General features: G+C 29.7%; 1 protein-coding gene and 2 pseudogenes across 1 annotated transcript; all 3 read right to left on the bottom strand.

Annotated features, from left to right (window-relative positions):
• Positions 1-13,001: 13,001 nt before the first annotated feature.
• LOC149060179 (uncharacterized) lies at positions 13,002-14,246 on the bottom strand. Its single transcript, XM_089216216.1, has 4 exons — positions 14,064-14,246; positions 13,595-13,845; positions 13,328-13,489; positions 13,002-13,121 (listed from the first exon to the last, which is right to left on the bottom strand). Exons 2-3 carry the CDS (start codon positions 13,817-13,819, stop codon positions 13,364-13,366), a joined length of 351 nt encoding a protein of 116 aa, XP_089072342.1. The 5' UTR covers positions 13,820-13,845; positions 14,064-14,246; the 3' UTR covers positions 13,002-13,121; positions 13,328-13,363.
• Positions 13,959-15,888, bottom strand: LOC149060180 (uncharacterized; annotated as a pseudogene).
• Positions 15,889-16,859: 971 nt separating this feature from the next.
• On the bottom strand, positions 16,860-18,385 carry LOC149060181 (uncharacterized; annotated as a pseudogene).
• Between the last annotated feature and the right edge of the window lie 3,924 nt (positions 18,386-22,309).

The raw sequence follows: 22,309 nt of genomic DNA on the forward strand, positions 1-22,309 counted from the left end.
GATTTCAGTATTTGATTTAGTTCTTTTTTTCACTATGGATGGGGATTGCAAATAAACTAATTTTTTAGATAATAAACCTGTGTAAACTTCTCTACGAAAATCTTTATTAGTTAATTTTTTACCATCTGTATCCAATTCTTTGTAAATAATAAATGAATTGACAACACAGCAATCAATAAAATGGAAAAACAGTCTCATGTACCACTTATGACTTTTTCTATCACACTGGTAATCTTTTTTTAGACGGTCAAAATTGTCAACAAAGTTCATATTTGAATTATAATCCTTCAATGCTAAAGGACATGGAACTTTAGAAGTACTCCCATCTTTTTCTTTCCTGTTGACAAATACTTTGTCATCTGGTGAGTGAAGAGAAGATAATATATGAACTGCTTTTCGATCCTTCCATTTATAAAAAGCCAATTCCTTATTGCTTGTTGTCCAATCATATTCACCTCTTTGCAACTGGTTGTCGCTTTCAAGTGTTGGAAGAAATTTTCGATTAGCTCTAACAGTTCCACAAGCATATATTTTTTTAGTCAACAGATTGTCAAAAAGTATATTACTTGAAAAAAAGTTGTCCATATAAACAACATGGTTTTTATTTTCCAATTCCTTACATAAATCAAGTACTACCCTACCCCCTAGACCAGCTTCAACTGTCCCTTCTTTTTTACCTGTATACACTTCAAATTTTAAATTGTACCCAGAACTATCACATAACATCCACACCTTGTAACCTCTTTTTACTGGTTTATCTTTCATATACTGCTTCAGTGAGCTTCGACCCTTGAATTTTACCATGGCTTTATCAACAGCGACATCCCTGTGAGGTCTATATGAATTTAAAAAGTTTTGACCAATATAATCCAATAATGGCCGAATTTTATATAATTTGTCATAGTTGGCTTCCCCTCGTTTTGGTAGAAGTTGATTATCATTGAAATGGATGTGTGATAGAAGCCAACTAAATTTTTTTACACTCATCATACTTGATATATATTCATCGTGCAAATCTGGTGCACTAGACCAATAGTCCCGATAGCTTGGAAGACGTTTAACACTCATGCACATATTTAATCCAATAAAAACTCTAATTCCACCATCATAAATAGGTGTAAATGGCTTTCCTATCTGTGTAGCATAAAGATTAGTTTGGAAAACTATGTGATCAATCAAGTTTTTATCAAATATTTGGCAAAATATATTATATGGTGATTTATCTTCAAGCTCTTCAAAAATTTCAGCTGGTCCACAAGGCAAATCGTCAGAAAACAATTCAACTGGAGGCATTAATTCTGATTTTCCCCATAAAGGAGGTGTATATGGAGGTTCAAATGATGGTACTGCTTGTTGGATTGGCTTACTAATTGTTTTAGAAGATCTAGAGGTTCTAGGGTTAGCCTAATTCAATATAAAATATGTTTGTGAATGGTATATATACTATGCTACCATAATATAATATGTAATCATTCACATTTATAGTATACAACATGTACTTACTATGTACTTATGTAGTTCAAAAAAAGTAATTTCTTAATTATGTCATATAAAAAATAGGAATATAACCACAATACACATATTATATAGTCAACATTAAATATAAAATGGTACATAGTAAGTATTATGTAGTATATTTTAACTGTAGAGGATTACACATATTATATGCACATATATTTATACATCATAATAGAAACATATAATAATATTGTAGATACTTAGCAAATATTTGTAATAAAAATACTAACTGGGGGTGTAAGTAATTGATTATGATAATGCTCCTCATCATTTGAATCACTTGAACTAGCTGATATGTCATGTAATATAGTGTTACTTGGAGTATATGTTTTATCATTATCACTATCATCTAATTCAGAAACACCAGAGAAACTTTCACCATCACTAAGAATATCAAGCAGGAAATTTTCAATGTCATCATCATTTATAATATTCATCTACAAAATATGTTTACTAATTTGTACTAATATATTATACTACCTACTAGTTACTATTACCATCAAAACTATACAGTGGTCAATATAGAAACCACATTTACAACAAACCAATAATGAACCTAATTAAAGTTATTTACTTACCGTTATCGTGTAAATAAATCTAATTACTACTATTAATTGAGTATTTAATAAAACAATTAAAATTGGATATCTTAATTTTGATTTTTAATCAATATCTCTTTAGCAGAAAATTTAATACGTATATCAAAATTTTGATAATGATAATAAATGATTAAAAACGCGGGAAATGATATCAGACCAGTGGCAGTGATATTGTTTGATATATGTATAAGCTGATAATAAGATGGTTGCCGGTTGGTATACTGACCACCGTCAAAAAAATAATAAAAATAATTTAAAAGGTGGTTAATATAGTAACCACCGCACTTGAAAGGTAAAAAAAAAGTGGTTAGCATACTAACCACTGACCCTCAAAGAGTTAACTGTAAACGGTTTCACCGCTTTATTTTGAAAATTTTGATCAATTATGGAAAAAAAAGTATTCGAAAGATCATAATTAACTGTTTCGTTATCATCATTATTATCATACAAAAATTTATTTTGTGTTTTTATATTTTTCTTTTCTTTCTTACCCTTTTTACATGCGGTGGACAAATTACCTTTTTCACCACAATTGTTGCACTCGAAGTCCTTGTATCTGCAGTCTTTTTGAAAATGATTGGAACGGCCACAAATCCCGCATTTAATTTTGGACTCCTTGTATGTGTTGAACCCCTGCTCGGCAGTATGTCCATTATTTTTTTGTTGGTACTTCAAGTCTGCGTATTCTTCTTTTTTCCAGCCACTCTTGCCACTTATTGCAGCTTCTTTGGCTGTCGCGATTTCCATTACATTTGAATATGTAACTCCAATTTTTGAGGCATCCTCTTCTAACAGACGATCTTGGATTTGTCCTGAACCCATTCCGACAACAAATATGTCTCTAATGACTGTTGTTAGTTCCGACGAAAACCCACATTTTGAAGCAAGATTTTTGACACGTGCACCCCATTGGCCACCGATTCATCTTGTCTTTGTTTAGCTTGATAAAATGTATACCTAGCCGCGAAGTACGATTTTATTGGTTTGAAATATTTGTTCAAACTTTTCATTAGAGTTTCATACTCAACATCGTTTGGCGTGCTAGGAACACATAAACTAAAAAGTACTTTGTGAATTTCCTCACTGACTGATGATAATAAAATGGCTCTTTTTTGAATATTATTTTCGATGGCATTTGCCAAAAAAAAATTTGTCAATTTTGACTCAAAAATTGTGATATCCATACCTGTTTCAAAGTTTCCAGGTGACCCAATAACTTGATTGAAGTTCGTTATGGATTCCGTCTTAGGAGTTGCCATTTTGTATTAGTATGAATACAATACTTGAAACTTCTAATGCACTAGTGATTACGATTAAATTATTATTTTCTTCGTCGCCAATTTGTTATGTATTATAAATATAAATAATAACATAAACGTATTATATAGACATTTATTGTTAACAGTATAAATCGTAATGACGTGCAATATATTTCTACTCGCTAATAACCGATGGATAGTCCCCACCGATCGTAATATGATACTTATGATTATTGTTAGTATAAACAGTATAGGTGTAATATCATATAATATAAATGCTGAATATGCCACATATTATCCCTTGTTCATTAAACCCGAATTCAGTTTACACAATTAATTTGCACATTTGTTAAAAAGTGCATAATATATTTTAGTATTTTTTGGTTTTCGACGATTATCAATAGTATCTGGTTAGTCTAAATTAACAAGATCAGTAATTTTCGACGACCAACAAATAAATATAACACGTAATATAGTAGATACTTACGTATTTAAGTTATGTTCAGCGCTCGGACTTCAATTCTAATGCACATTAATCTACGATACGCGTAGAATATTTTTATTAAAAATATGACGACGTTTCACAACGTGCAGTCCAAGAAATCGCTATGGAAATGGTCAGGGCGCGCGAATCATTTCATAAAATCCTGGTATTCGGAAAACATACAGCCAAGGAATCGACTGACGAGTACGTTTGTGTTCTCTACTATCATCAGGCGCCGCGCCGACAGAATCGGCATCGACTTTAAGCTCTTATTTCTTGCGAGGTTCTAATTGCAGCACTTACGCGTACCAGGATTTTATGAACGAGATTCGCGCGGTCCGAGCATTTCCATGAACAACAATTTTTAATAGTATTCCCTTTACCTGCCACATTATACACATTCCACGATAAACACACTTCGAATATCCATACAGATATCCGTTTGCAATGTACTTCGTTTACCCAATAGTGTTCACCCGTCCTGTACGGTAGCTAAATAGGTATGCAACACAGCCATTTATACAAACAAAGTTGTTGTCTTCTCTGTTTTCATAGGATTCATGTCATTCGATCAGTTTAGCGAATATCGCTTAATCGTTCGTACATTGATTTCGATAAATTCATTCGAATTCATTTGTTTCTATTCTTTATTATGTTTCGTGGGAGAAGGGTTTTAGGTATTTTTCCAAATACGCGCACTTCCTTGCCAAACGTAATCGACTTAAATGCTCAAAATGCACATGTACTTAAATGAGCCGTTGATAAAAAAAAAAAACCTAGAAAAGTGGATAATCAGTTGAAATAAGTATTAATAATTGAAATCGGAAAATAAAAATGCAATCTGCCTTAATTATGAACATTTACTTTGCGTTATGCGGACAATAATATTCGTCTATAATAGATAGCTGCTGTACACATTTGAATATCAAAAATAAAAGCAAAGGCCTTTATATTGTGTCTACGAATACCAGGGATACATGAGAAAGACGCACACGCTCGTTCGACGTAGCCCGTCTCCGTTCGATGTGTTGGTAAATAATAGTAGGGAGCGGATTTTCTTGAAAACACTTTAATTGGAATGAGGATTGGTTAAAATCGGAATAAAAAATGTGTGTGATTGATATCATCCCTTGTTCATTAAACCCGAATTCAGTTTACACAATTAATTTGCACATTTGTTAAAAAGTGCATATATTTTAGTATTTTTTTGGTTTTCGACGATTATCAATAGTATCTGGTTAGTCTAAATTAACAAGATCAGTAATTTTCGACGACCAACAAATAAATATAACACGTCATCCAAATGGAATTGACGTACTTATTGTCGACCGGCAGCATGGCACCAAACAGATTAGAACCAGTTCAGTTATCGTCCGTGTTCATACTTATTGTTTACTACATATTATCGACATTGATGATGCCGAACTATACGATTACAAAATAAGGAAGTTTTATCTACCAAATCGACAATCGTTTTAAGTGGTATTCGTAGACGCATTTACAACGCGATCTCGCGTACGTCTAGTGTCTAAGGATTGAAATGTCGAAAGTTATGAAATCGAAATCGATTTCTTACTGCATGACCACGTCAGTTATTGGGGTTAAACGGTCTTTAAATCAATACAACAGTATTATCTGACCGATCAATCTCAATTTTTTTTGCAAACCAACGAGAGTATGTCGTTTCTCAATGCTTTGTTCTGGAATAAAACCCATAGTTGTTTATACATACATCGTACGTATTATATTTAAATAAAATAATATTAATTATTTTATAGTATTCAATACTTATACATGTTTTCGATAATTATTGATTTTTTAATACTTTGATTCAATATAGTCCGTTCTGCAGTCATAAATGATTTGTTGGTTACATTTTATGAAACGATTACATGCCTGCAAAAGTGATGGACCACACAATAATCGCTACATTATTGTGTAAAATGTAAATAACGTGACGTACATGTTCTTTACGGGTATAATGATCGGTTATTAATTTACGGTTTTGGTATTATTACATTTCAAAAACATCGGAAACACACGGATAGGATTTTTTGTTTTGTAATCATTTGATTATTTCAAGTTCAAGTCTTAGCAAATATTGTTCGCTACCTATATAAAATTATTGAACGTGTTGTATATTGTTTTATTATTCAATGAATAATCGTAATTAATCATATATTATTCAATTTATACATATTTTGCAATATTTATTACGATATTGAGTTTAACATATAGTAGATACTTACGTATTTAAGTGATGTTCAGCGCTCGGACTTCAATTCTAATGCACATTAATCTACGATACGCGTAGAATATTTTTATTAAAAATATGACGACGTTTCACAACGTGCAGTCCAAGTAATCGCTATGGAAATGGTCAGGGCGCACGAATCATTTCATAAAATCCTGGTATTCGGAAAACATACAGCCAAGGAATCGACTGACAAGTACGTTTGTGTTCTCTACTATCATCAGGCGCCGCGCCGACAGAATCGGCATCGACTTTAAGCTCTTATTTCTTGCGAGGTTCTAATTGCAGCACTTACGCGTACCAGGATTTTATGAACGAGATTCGCGCGGTCCGAGCATTTCCATGAACAACAATTTCTAATAGTATTCCCTTTACCTGCCACATTATACACATTCCACGATAAACACACTTCGAATATCCATACAGATATCCGTTTGCAATGTACTTCGTTTACCCAATAGTGTTCACCCGTCCTGTACGGTAGCTAAATAGGTATGCAACACAGCCATTTATACAAACAAAGTTGTTGTCTTCTCTGTTTTCATAGGATTCATGTCATTCGATCAGTTTAGCGAATATCGCTTAATCGTTCGTACATTGATTTCGATAAATTCATTCGAATTCATTTGTTTCTATTCTTTATTATGTTTCGTGGGAGAAGGGTTTTAGGTATTTTTCCAAATACGCGCACTTCCTTGCCAAACGTAATCGACTTAAATGCTCAAAATGCACATGTACTTAAATGAGCCGTTGATAAAAAAAAAAAACCTAGAAAAGTGGATAATCAGTTGAAATAAGTATTAATAATTGAAATCGGAAAATAAAAATGCAATCTGCCTTAATTATGAACATTTACTTTGCGTTATGCGGACAATAATATTCGTCTATAATAGATAGCTGCTGTACACATTTGAATATCAAAAATAAAAGCAAAGGCCTTTATATTGTGTCTACGAATACCAGGGATACATGAGAAAGACGCACACGCTCGTTCGACGTAGCCCGTCTCCGTTCGATGTGTTGGTAAATAATAGTAGGGAGCGGATTTTCTTGAAAACACTTTAATTGGAATGAGGATTGGTTAAAATCGGAATAAAAAATGTGTGTGATTGATATCATCCCTTGTTCATTAAACCCGAATTCAGTTTACACAATTAATTTGCACATTTGTTAAAAAGTGCATATATTTTAGTATTTTTTTGGTTTTCGACGATTATCAATAGTATCTGGTTAGTCTAAATTAACAAGATCAGTAATTTTCGACGACCAACAAATAAATATAACACGTCATCCAAATGGAATTGACGTACTTATTGTCGACCGGCAGCATGGCACCAAACAGATTAGAACCAGTTCAGTTATCGTCCGTGTTCATACTTATTGTTTACTACATATTATCGACATTGATGATGCCGAACTATACGATTACAAAATAAGGAAGTTTTATCTACCAAATCGACAATCGTTTTAAGTGGTATTCGTAGACGCATTTACAACGCGATCTCGCGTACGTCTAGTGTCTAAGGATTGAAATGTCGAAAGTTATGAAATCGAAATCGATTTCTTACTGCATGACCACGTCAGTTATTGGGGTTAAACGGTCTTTAAATCAATACAACAGTATTATCTGACCGATCAATCTCAATTTTTTTTGCAAACCAACGAGAGTATGTCGTTTCTCAATGCTTTGTTCTGGAATAAAACCCATAGTTGTTTATACATACATCGTACGTATTATATTTAAATAAAATAATATTAATTATTTTATAGTATTCAATACTTATACATGTTTTCGATAATTATTGATTTTTTAATACTTTGATTCAATATAGTCCGTTCTGCAGTCATAAATGATTTGTTGGTTACATTTTATGATACGATTACATGCCTGCAAAAGTGATGGACCACACAATAATCGCTACATTATTGTGTAAAATGTAAATAACGTGACGTACATGTTCTTTACGGGTATAATGATCGGTTATTAATTTACGGTTTTGGTATTATTACATTTCAAAAACATCGGAAACACACGGATAGGATTTTTTGTTTTGTAATCATTTGATTATTTCAAGTTCAAGTCTTAGCAAATATTGTTCGCTACCTATATAAAATTATTGAACGTGTTGTATATTGTTTTATTATTCAATGAATAATCGTAATTAATCATATATTATTCAATTTATACATATTTTGCAATGTTTATTACGATATTGAGTTTAACATATAGTAGATACTTACGTATTTAAGTGATGTTCAGCGCTCGGACTTCAATTCTAATGCACATTAATCTACGATACGCGTAGAATATTTTTATTAAAAATATGACGACGTTTCACAACGTGCAGTCCAAGTAATCGCTATGGAAATGGTCAGGGCGCACGAATCATTTCATAAAATCCTGGTATTCGGAAAACATACAGCCAAGGAATCGACTGACGAGTACGTTTGTGTTCTCTACTATCATCAGGCGCCGCGCCGACAGAATCGGCATCGACTTTAAGCTCTTATTTCTTGCGAGGTTCTAATTGCAGCACTTACGCGTACCAGGATTTTATGAACGAGATTCGCGCGGTCCGAGCATTTCCATGAACAACAATTTCTAATAGTATTCCCTTTACCTGCCACATTATACACATTCCACGATAAACACACTTCGAATATCCATACAGATATCCGTTTGCAATGTACTTCGTTTACCCAATAGTGTTCACCCGTCCTGTACGGTAGCTAAATAGGTATGCAACACAGCCATTTATACAAACAAAGTTGTTGTCTTCTCTGTTTTCATAGGATTCATGTCATTCGATCAGTTTAGCGAATATCGCTTAATCGTTCGTACATTGATTTCGATAAATTCATTCGAATTCATTTGTTTCTATTCTTTATTATGTTTCGTGGGAGAAGGGTTTTAGGTATTTTTCCAAATACGCGCACTTCCTTGCCAAACGTAATCGACTTAAATGCTCAAAATGCACATGTACTTAAATGAGCCGTTGATAAAAAAAAAAAACCTAGAAAAGTGGATAATCAGTTGAAATAAGTATTAATAATTGAAATCGGAAAATAAAAATGCAATCTGCCTTAATTATGAACATTTACTTTGCGTTATGCGGACAATAATATTCGTCTATAATAGATAGCTGCTGTACACATTTGAATATCAAAAATAAAAGCAAAGGCCTTTATATTGTGTCTACGAATACCAGGGATACATGAGAAAGACGCACACGCTCGTTCGACGTAGCCCGTCTCCGTTCGATGTGTTGGTAAATAATAGTAGGGAGCGGATTTTCTTGAAAACAATTTAATTGGAATGAGGATTGGTTAAAATCGGAATAAAAAATGTGTGTGATTGATATCATCCCTTGTTCATTAAACCCGAATTCAGTTTACACAATTAATTTGCACATTTGTTAAAAAGTGCATATATTTTAGTATTTTTTTGGTTTTCGACGATTATCAATAGTATCTGGTTAGTCTAAATTAACAAGATCAGTAATTTTCGACGACCAACAAATAAATATAACACGTCATCCAAATGGAATTGACGTACTTATTGTCGACCGGCAGCATGGCACCAAACAGATTAGAACCAGTTCAGTTATCGTCCGTGTTCATACTTATTGTTTACTACATATTATCGACATTGATGATGCCGAACTATACGATTACAAAATAAGGAAGTTTTATCTACCAAATCGACAATCGTTTTAAGTGGTATTCGTAGACGCATTTACAACGCGATCTCGCGTACGTCTAGTGTCTAAGGATTGAAATGTCGAAAGTTATGAAATCGAAATCGATTTCTTACTGCATGACCACGTCAGTTATTGGGGTTAAACGGTCTTTAAATCAATACAACAGTATTATCTGACCGATCAATCTCAATTTTTTTTGCAAACCAACGAGAGTATGTCGTTTCTCAATGCTTTGTTCTGGAATAAAACCCATAGTTGTTTATACATACATCGTACGTATTATATTTAAATAAAATAATATTAATTATTTTATAGTATTCAATACTTATACATGTTTTCGATAATTATTGATTTTTTAATACTTTGATTCAATATAGTCCGTTCTGCAGTCATAAATGATTTGTTGGTTACATTTTATGATACGATTACATGCCTGCAAAAGTGATGGACCACACAATAATCGCTACATTATTGTGTAAAATGTAAATAACGTGACGTACATGTTCTTTACGGGTATAATGATCGGTTATTAATTTACGGTTTTGGTATTATTACATTTCAAAAACATCGGAAACACACGGATAGGATTTTTTGTTTTGTAATCATTTGATTATTTCAAGTTCAAGTCTTAGCAAATATTGTTCGCTACCTATATAAAATTATTGAACGTGTTGTATATTGTTTTATTATTCAATGAATAATCGTAATTAATCATATATTATTCAATTTATACATATTTTGCAATGTTTATTACGATATTGAGTTTAACATATAGTAGATACTTACGTATTTAAGTGATGTTCAGCGCTCGGACTTCAATTCTAATGCACATTAATCTACGATACGCGTAGAATATTTTTATTAAAAATATGACGACGTTTCACAACGTGCAGTCCAAGTAATCGCTATGGAAATGGTCAGGGCGCACGAATCATTTCATAAAATCCTGGTATTCGGAAAACATACAGCCAAGGAATCGACTGACGAGTACGTTTGTGTTCTCTACTATCATCAGGCGCCGCGCCGACAGAATCGGCATCGACTTTAAGCTCTTATTTCTTGCGAGGTTCTAATTGCAGCACTTACGCGTACCAGGATTTTATGAACGAGATTCGCGCGGTCCGAGCATTTCCATGAACAACAATTTCTAATAGTATTCCCTTTACCTGCCACATTATACACATTCCACGATAAACACACTTCGAATATCCATACAGATATCCGTTTGCAATGTACTTCGTTTACCCAATAGTGTTCACCCGTCCTGTACGGTAGCTAAATAGGTATGCAACACAGCCATTTATACAAACAAAGTTGTTGTCTTCTCTGTTTTCATAGGATTCATGTCATTCGATCAGTTTAGCGAATATCGCTTAATCGTTCGTACATTGATTTCGATAAATTCATTCGAATTCATTTGTTTCTATTCTTTATTATGTTTCGTGGGAGAAGGGTTTTAGGTATTTTTCCAAATACGCGCACTTCCTTGCCAAACGTAATCGACTTAAATGCTCAAAATGCACATGTACTTAAATGAGCCGTTGATAAAAAAAAAAACCTAGAAAAGTGGATAATCAGTTGAAATAAGTATTAATAATTGAAATCGGAAAATAAAAATGCAATCTGCCTTAATTATGAACATTTACTTTGCGTTATGCGGACAATAATATTCGTCTATAATAGATAGCTGCTGTACACATTTGAATATCAAAAATAAAAGCAAAGGCCTTTATATTGTGTCTACGAATACCAGGGATACATGAGAAAGACGCACACGCTCGTTCGACGTAGCCCGTCTCCGTTCGATGTGTTGGTAAATAATAGTAGGGAGCGGATTTTCTTACCATACAGCAAATTAATATTTTTAATATATTTTCAAAACGTTTTTCAAGAAACGAAAATGTTTTTAAATAGTTTTCATTACATTGTCAGAACATTTTTAAATGCCTTAAAAACATTTTAAAAATATTTTTTGGCCAGCAAAGTAATGTTTAAAAAAATATTTTTTCATAACATTTTAAAAATATTTTAAAACCATTTTAAAATAATATTTTAAATACATTTTTCTTCTATAATATGTATAATACATTTTTTTTTTAAATTATATTTTTATTACTAGAATATATTAATTATAGGTACTTATCATATATGTAGTATATTATATAACTTACTCTACTACCAACAATAACTGCTTTATTATAATATGTCTATACATGCATGCAATAGAGAGGTTTATAATACAAATATTTCAATGTTTTTTATACTATACACATGTAATAATAAACTATTAAAGCTCATTAAGTTGTCAGCTTTGTTATTAATACTAAATAATGCATTATCAGTTGCCATACTTAATATTCACTGCTCAGTGCTTGAAGCCGTTACCAAGGCCTAAGATTAGGTTTTGGTATTTTAATATTATCATAGTGGCAGTATGGAAGGTTATAAGGACATCAATGACAAACAAGTTTTATTAAAGTTTTGGAAAAAAATATATTTTTAAATTTACCAACCTAAGTTAAATGTTTCCTATTTATAAAGGAATATTAGATTTGAAAATTCTACTGAGTTTTATATAAGTTATGTAATGAAATATAAAGATTCTAAATAAAAATAAACATTTAAATTTTAATAATAAGGAAGTACATGGGTAAATAACATAATTATATTATCAATAAATAAAACACTAATTTAGTAGAAGAAAAAATCATAAATATATACTTTTTTTTATGATAGCTGTACAATTAATTAAGAATATAAGATATAAAGGTTATAAGATAATATAAGATACATAAGTCCCGGAGAAGTGTACAATATATAATTATATAAAGCATTTAAGATTTATATTAACTGCAAACAGAGATTTAAATAATCAAATAATAAAAACAATTTTATAATAATATTACAAAATTCAATAAATAGTGATAATTAGTTATAGTAATAATGTTATATATAATAAATATGTATATTATTATTATATTGTTATATATTGACTTATCAAGAGAGAATTAAGAGTTAAATAATATATTTTTACATAAACTATTTTAGGTAATATAATATAAACTAATATATATTAAAGAATATGTATCAAAATACAAATAAATACAATATTATATCACAAGGAATATAATAATATTAATATAACTATTTACATAAAAGTATATAACTGAGATTAAATTTAATCATCTCTATTTTTACTATATTTTTTTTCAAGACGGGCCTTTGCTTGTGCCAAATGTAATTTTAATGGGTTGATTATTTCTTGTTCTGGAACATTTTGAAATGTGTAAATTTTTCTAACAGCATCTATAAAGAATAAAATAATGTAAATTGGCTAGACAAACAAATATTTATAGTTTATACATTTAATGATGATTTTGATATTTATTAATTATTATCTATTTTATGTTTTTATTATATAATATTTGTGTTGTACAAGTATTGTGGTTCATTGGTTGAATTAAATATATCAATATATAATAGTTTTTAAATTATTAAATTATAATATTTACCAAATATAACACTATTTGATTTTAATGTTGAAGATGTTATTTTTTTTTTTTTTGCCCAATGTATGAGAACAACATCAATAGGTTATCGTCAAACATTTTGTAAAGAATAAAACGAACAGTTGCTCCTACGCTATCTCGGACATACAAACTTTTTTCCAATATCTAAAAACAAAAATGATTAAGAATTATTTGTTCCTATGCTTTAAAAAATATTATATTATATATTTTAAAATAGTATACTATAATAAATATATTAATAAAACTCACAACATTTGATTTAAATTGATCATCACTAAGTTTTTCTTCAAAGTTGTCAAGTTCGTCCAATGTTTTTATTGGGAAATCCCATGTTTTATTTTCTGTATGTTGATGGATTACATTATTAGTGTTGCGATAAAACTCTTTCATGTCATTGATGGTATTTTCCATCCTAGTTAATTTATAGTTATTTTCTTTAATGTCTAGTTTAATTCCAACAACTGTATTATACATTTTTTTTTAAATATCTGCATGCAAATCTGAAATAAAATATTTTAGAAGTTCTATGTTATAATATATGTGATAATTAATAATGTAGGTACCTATATTACATTTCAATGTTGTACTCTATATTTGATAGGTACCAGGTACCCTAATACGACCTATGTATATATTAATTATAAGCTAAATTGTATTTTAATATATACATTATAATAATTATATATACTATTATATACCTACTATAATATATATGTACCTGTTATATGGGCTCAACAGAAGTCATAGAAGAATTTGACTGATAAGTAGAGGTAGATGGTTTGGAAGTATATGTAGAGATAGATGGTTCATTATTATTATAAGTAGATGTAGAGACTGATGGCTGTAAATTATAAGCAATTGGCTGATGAGCATAACTCGAAGTAGATGGTTGATGAATAGAATTATGCGGTGAATTTGATTGAGTTGATAGATGCTCATCATCTAAAGAACATTAAAAATATTATACTGTCCAAAATAATTTAAAACAAAGATTTTTAATTAATTATATTTTGTAAACATAATTTAAATATTTTTTAACTTACCAGACGATGATACATCAAATATCAATGACCTAGCTTTTTTCATTTTAGAATCATCTTCAAAACTTAATAAATTACCTAAATTATAAAATTATGATTAATACCTACTTAAATTGTATATAAATAAAGTTATTATAGGTTAAGTTTTAGTATTGTTTATATTTGATATTAATAATATATTCTTTACATACACACATATATAATAAAATATATTAATAAATTCTACATTAAAGTAATACATTCTGAAAATGTACTTATAATTATGCAATATTAATGAGTATAAAATAAATTTAGTAAGTATGAAAGAAATTCAAAATTAACTATAGATTAACTTGTATATTATATTATAATATTATATACTTATAAAAGTTATAAGAATTATGTGTACAAAATATGTATTACATAATTATAATGATGGCCTAATAAACAATAATATATTTTATATAAGTTAAAAATATATACAATAACTATTAAATTAGAATATAAACTTATTTAAATTAATCGTTAAATATTTATACATAATACATATATAATATATATATATATTATTACTCACTTGAAGGTGAACATTTTTTCTTTGGACTTTCAAATTTTCTTTTATGTATATTTTTGCTAGCCTTATACGATAATGATTTTTTTCCCCATAAAATAGCTATCATCATTATCTGTTAAAACTAAAAGTTAGATAATTTCTTATTATTATATATATTCTCATGCAATACATTTAAAATACCTAAAATATATAGTTTTTAACTACAACTAAGTATATCAAATGTAATGTAATACAATGTATACATTTTATTATGTTTAATGTAAAATTAAAATAAATAAAATAATACTTATGTAAGTTTAAATGTACTAGTAGGTACAATAAATTAAAATTAGATATATTATTGTGGCGCCTGTCGCCTGACTGCCTTGAGTTTTACAATATTATTTATAAGTATGCCTACTATTACATTTATTTATTAATAAAATAAACTACGACATAATAATTATGTTTAGTGTTAAAAATACTATGAAAATCAAATACAAATTATTTATTAATAAAAAAAAATATTTGTATTATCTCATAGCTATTGTTAATATTATAATAATTATATTAGGTAGGTATATAATATTAACATTTTTGTTATTTGTTACAAATATAATAGGAAGTTCTATTGCTAAATAATTAATTTATAAGCATTTTGATATAATAGCATTGTATAGATATTTCATTGATTTTATACCTTCTTGATTATTGTGATTCATAGTCTGGTTTATATAATTAGTTTTAAACATGGGTGGATCGTTAATAGTATTTTTTGAATTTTTTTTTTTCATTCTAGCTGCCCTTATATCATCACCAGATAAATTTGATGTGCATGTTGCTTTTGTTGCCAATTTTTTTGCATCTGATTAAGAGCTTGATTAAGCTATTATAATTGTTCGAGCGCCTCAGTCGATGTATGGCCGATGCGTCTGTGAACCGGTCGTGCCGTTTCCCCGCCCGTCTAGCATGCTGTCACCGATAAGTGAAAACGCACGTCCGCCGTAGACTCTGTGAAACGTTGACCTAGTTAGTTACCCAACGACCTTTGTCAGCGTACGGTCCGTCGTTCTGTCGTTGCGCTGGCCGGCTTACGGTTAAGCGTTGCCTGTGCTTTTGTGATCGCGACTTGATTTGCCGTTCACGCGACGCGTGCCGCCATATCAGCGCCGTAATAATCGTATTATAAATATCCGTTGCCGTAACCTCCATAGGCTGTGTTTCGCCGCTCCGTTAATCGTATTATTGTCTTTGATACGGTGCCCGGTCGTCCGACATAGATTATATTCACGTGTTGTTCGTGCGACCTGTGGTGATATTGTTATACGGTCGCTGTTTGGCAAGCAGCTGTGAATCGCCGGTAATACGCATGCGTTCGGTTATGATTAAACCGAACCCACACCGGTAGTCTCTGATATACGTCATCTTAACCGCCGCACCCGATGATGAGTGCTACGTGTGGACTCAATCGTCAGTGGTCATAGTGTCGCCGTACCTGTTATCAATTCATAGTTGGCAACCACCAAGTGATCACCAACGGTCGCAGGAGACGCGCGTAATTATTGTCATAAGATCTTGTGTTGTATTATTCTTTATCATAATCCGGTGTTGATTATTATTATGATTACCTATTATTACTATCATATGTGTTGATAGTACTATTTATTATTTACTTATTGATTATTTTATGTTATTACTTATACCTTGTATTCCTATTGATTGGTACTGAGGCGCCGGTACCGAGTCACTAGCGAATGATTATATTATTATTATTTCTTGTATATTTCATCAATAAATTATTGTAGGTGCCCTGCCATACGTGCACGTTATATATCTCAGAGTATAGTTGATGAGGTCTTAGTCTGAAAATCCTAATATCACACTGGTCCTGGTATTCCTTTAAACTGTTGACTTTCGTTGATGTAGTCAATGAAGCCGACCACTAAATTCGTAGGAGCTTCTTGACTAAACAATAATCATCCACTATATGTAGAAGACCATGTACATTATGTGAAATCATATGAACTCCATAAATTTGGCCAAAAGTTTCAACAAAATATTTTAATTAATTCAGAAGCAAAATCTACATATTTTTGCATATGAGGACTTAATAATATTGTGGTAGCTATATTTAATACCATAAAATGTTTGTAACAATTTTTGTTTAAAATATTTTTGAGGACCAATGGACCGGTATATAACAAAAATTGCCAAAGTTCTGTAGCATTCCAGTAATGAATTTCATCAAGTCCTCTAGGCTTACGTGAAAAATCGTTCGTTATAAAAGGTCTAAGTTTTAATAATATAGGTAGTGGATATTTCTTTAATTTGTGAACTGCGAAGTCTAACATTTAAAGGACCTTTACCAATCCACAAATGAATTAATTTCCTGACTACACCCAAACAAATAAGATGCATGTAATCTAATGAAAATGATTTTACTATATCAAAATTTGGTAAATTCTTTAATATAGATATTGATGTACCAATATGGTGGTCATGATATTTTTTTGTTATATAATCGTTATGGGTGCGGGCAGGAAGTGGCTCTCCAGTAACATAAGGGAAACACATACGATTTTCTATGTACTCTCCTTCTTTTGTACAACAAGAGCTAAAACCCGAATGTCCTTTTATTTGAAGAATAAAAGATTTGGCTGGAGCATCAAGACAAAAACAACTTATTTTAAGATTAATTATTTTGTTATTAATAATAACACAATTTTCTAACAATATTTTTGTTTCGTCTACAAATTGTTGTAAATATTGATTACTATCTTTCGGTTTTGCATTTCCCCAATATAAACCAATAAGAAATATTGCATTACTATAAGGTCTTGCATAACCGAGTATTGGCCAAAATTGGCTTTTACTACTCTTAGATAAAGGTAGACCATCAATCCCAACAACAATCTCAACTATGTTTATTTCTTTTAAACATACATTTTTTAAAACTGTTTGTAAGCCTACTGCTAAACCAAAATGATAATATTCGCCAGGGTTAATGGGGATAACCTCCAATAAATTATTGGCATTTTTTGTTCGCATTATTGTTCTGGCGTCTTTTGGTAATGTCGATAAATTAAAAGGACGAGCTCGAAGAATTTTGAGTAAGCCATTTAAACTATTTTGTCAAATATTAAATGTTAATGCCCATTTTGCAAGTAATATTTCCATGGATTCATTATTATTATTAGAGTTGTTATTGTGCGTAATAATTGGAGTGTTATTTTCGATTGGCTCAAAATGATTATTGTCAACATTAGTTTCTAATACATGAGGAGATTGAATAATATACAAATTTGAATTAATTTCAGTTTTCGAGTTCTCAGTTAATTCGAAATTAGTTGATGTTGGAGGTAGAGAAATTGCATTTTCGACATAATAATGGTCTTTATTAAACAATAAATCATTTGATGCAATCTCTTCTTGTAATCTCCTTCGTTTAGTTCTACTACTTTTTATCATTTTTGATTAGTAATTAACTATAAATCAAATATTAAAAAATAATTAACAAAGGCAGTTCTATTTTTATGATCGAAGATATTATGTTATAGTTAGGTATATTTGAAAGGAAAATATATGATCCAAAAGGAAACAATAAACTTAAGAAAATGTGTACCTAATGGCTAGTAGTCGTATAAATAAATTATTATCGCACTATAATTTAAAATACAATTACATATTTATATAATACATTTATTTTAGTATAGGTACTTACATATATGATTCCGTCTTCAGTATATATATCTTCTAAAGCAGAAGTCAGTCACACAAATGCATAAAATCACAAAAAAAAATATATTAACTGTTAAACTAGTGCAGACTGGTGACCATTAGATGTGTACTCGTCGACGTAACAAAAAAGATTAAATATGATTTCCTTTTCTTACTTTGATAGTATATTCAAACTGTTCTTAATAATATCATAATTCATAATAATACGTGTAACCATGTAACTTAACTTAAGCTTTTGTTACGACTCGAGGGTAATTTGTAAAACCCAGTCGCTAATAGGTACCTATAGGTATATGATAAATATATATATACACAAAGTAGAAACATATTATAATAAATAGATTTCTTAGACGTGCGATAGCCGATAAGGGTATTGACCTGAAACGTAACTACTATGACAATATTATAGTAATACCTATTATACATTGTATAATTATTCTTATTTCACCCGAAATTGATTACGTACAAATCGTGTTGCACCATCAGTTATAACTTATAAGTATACTTACGTGTTATTTTCTAAATTTCTTAGAGAAAAACAACGATGGACATCGTCCGACCGTAATCGCTAAACAATATTAATGGAAGTACTCGTATAATAAACTTTATAATATTATATAATATTATATAAGACGTTAGAATATTAGACGTATAAAACAACAAAAGTTGTTGTCGGGACAGGAGTCCTCCCTGCTTATAATATATTCTATACAAATTATATTATATGCTTATTACTATATCTATAGGTATAAGAACTAACTTTTGAATTGTGGGGGCTATGCCGATCTAAGTTAATTAAAAAAAATATATTTTGGCTGTATATTAAATTTATATTAAAATCTTTACGTGGGCATTGCGTCAAATTTATTATACCAGTTCAAAATATTAGTGGCCCTTCGAGATTTTCTTGAATGCTTAACTGACCTATCCGGGCCTGTACATACACTATCAATCAGAGGCGGAGTGGCCCATCTGGAAATCTGGAATTTTCCAGATGGGCCGATACTGACGGATACTATATGGCCCGGCCCTACGTTTAAAAAAAATGGTTTAAACATAAGTAACAAATAGTATAATCAGTGCTCAGTTGTATAAAATTGTAAATAATATTTCACGACCCTTATTATAAATAAATTTTGTTATAATCTTAAAGTGAAGTTTAAGTTTAGTGTTATAGTATAAATTTAATATTTGATTTATTCAGAAAAACAATTTACAAATAATAAAGAAATTATACTTATTGATTTAAAATTATTTCTACCTATTAATTTTGATTCATTTGTGAATGGACTACCTAAAAATTCTTTCTTTAAGTTACATGTAAAATTAAAACCTTAATTTGATGATGATAATGATAATAAAATAAAAAAACAATAAAAATAAACTACCTATCTGAAAAAATGTTAAGTTTTTAAAAATCTTGGAAACATTTAAAGACATCGTCATACATACATCGTTTACATACATCGTCTGTTACACAAAAATAATGAAAATTTTTTTTTTAGATTTTGAAAAATCTAAATTTAAATTATCATACGGATATGCAATAGAGTTTAGAAATACTTCAACGTTCGTTAGATTATACAATGATCGAATATACTACAATCTTTTGTTAACGAATTTTTACGATGTTTTTGTAATCCAATTATAATAGATAGTGGTTTTAAAAGTAACAATCTGACTACTAACAGTAACAATTTACAATTAATTTATTACTTACACATGTTGGCTACACTGAGCTGTAATTCTTTAGTGTCAAAATTAATTTTCTTTACATTTTACTACCGTAAAATGGGGTGTATAGGAACTACGGGGCGAATAGGAACAAAAAGAGAAAAATTTGTTTCGAATTGATAACGCTGGTGCAAAAGTTAACAAATTTTTATGATAACACCGGCATTTTGTTTCAAATAACATTTAGGTGATATTGACTATATCGCATTTGGTATAGCACCACTTTGTTATCACTGATAAGCTATTATCATTATCGTTTTTTTTTTGTGAAATTCAAATACACGAAAAACTTCATAGGAAAGTCATACACGGAGTTGAGGTAAGCAATTTTTACAATTATTAAAAGTTAATATACATATATTAATAATGATTTGTTCTATAATATTGGAATTTATAGTATTTTCTTGAGTAGAAAATATGCTTCAAAGTTCAATACTACTCATCTGTGTCATAAATGGGGTGAACAGGAACACTCGAAAATATTAACAAATTTCAATACCTACCAACTACATTTATAAAAATTTCTATTACCTACCTACCTATATAAATGCTATAGACTAAGTGCATAACAAAAAAAAAATTTATAAGTTATTTAGTAGCAACCTGATCTAGAGGAGAATGATGATATTTCAGTCAATAGTTTGAAAGATGCTTATGAAAGTGACAAAAACAGTGTAGATACAACTTTGAAAAATGGAAAACAATTAGAAGGAGTATATCCATATGGTAAAAATTTAAAACTCAAGGAAAATGATTGGATTGTTGTAGATTTTTCCAATTACTCTGGATCAAGACAGTGTTCATCAAAAAATGTTTTATTCATTGGTACTGTATTGGAAATAAAACAATCTGAGGTTCAAGCATCTTTTGTAAAGTATAGTCCTACAAAGTTGGATTCAGGAAAAATTTTTGTTTTCCCTGATCCTGAAGACAAATGTTGGATAAATAAAGAAGATATTATAGGAGTTTTAAATCATCCTATTCTTCAAAGAAGAGGACAAATGCTGTTTGCTGTAAATTTTAATGAATGGTAAATTATTGTTACCTGCCTACTTAAAAACCTACCTATCAAAATGAAAATAAAAGACTGTTAAAAGAAATTAAGAGTTTACAATTTGTTTTAATTTAAGTTGTTATTATGATATTTATTAAGTTATCTTAAAAAGAAATTAAAAGACTTATGTATTTTGTTGTTATGTTTATTGTTATTATGATATTTATTAAGTTATCTAAAAAAGAAATGAAAAGACTTATGCTAGGTATTTGTTTTAAATTGATTTGTTATTATAATATTTATTGAATTATTTAAAAAAGAAATGAAAAGACTCATACAATTTGTTTTGATTTAATTTGTTATTATGATATTTATTAAGTTAGGTACCTATTTAAAAAGAAATGAAAAGACTTATTCAATTTATTCTAATGTAAGTTGTTGTTATATTATTTATTAAGTTATTTAAAAGATAATGAAAATAATTAAGTTGTTTTGTTTTAAATATACCTGATGTAATAAATTATTATTTTAATTTGTTTTTAATTAATTATGTTGGTATTTTTTTATAATTTCTTTTAAAATTAATAAGGTAGGTATGTCCTATAACCTTTTTAAAAAAATAAAATGTGTTCCTATCAACCTCCAGTTGGTTAGAATAAGAAAACTTGAGAACATTTTAACTATGTTCCGGTTCACCCCATTAACGGGGAAATAGGAACACGTTTTTAAAAAAAAATATTAAAAAAACTAACAGACTGAAATAAAAAATTTCCCATTATAATAACGAATCAGTGTGTAGTCTATCTAAAACACTTTTCGGAAAAACTCTATCTAAAAAATTGGCGTTTTTATGACCAAAAAACCTTTAAAATCGTTCCTTTTCACCCCGTTTTACGGTATTTTAGTAACTAATTAACTATCGTTAA

The sequence above is a fragment of the Diuraphis noxia genome, unplaced genomic scaffold, assembly GCF_037042655.1.
Source record: "Diuraphis noxia isolate RWA-SAM2 unplaced genomic scaffold, SU_Dnox_SAM2 contig0001, whole genome shotgun sequence".
Classification (NCBI taxonomy): Eukaryota; Metazoa; Arthropoda; class Insecta; order Hemiptera; family Aphididae; genus Diuraphis; species Diuraphis noxia.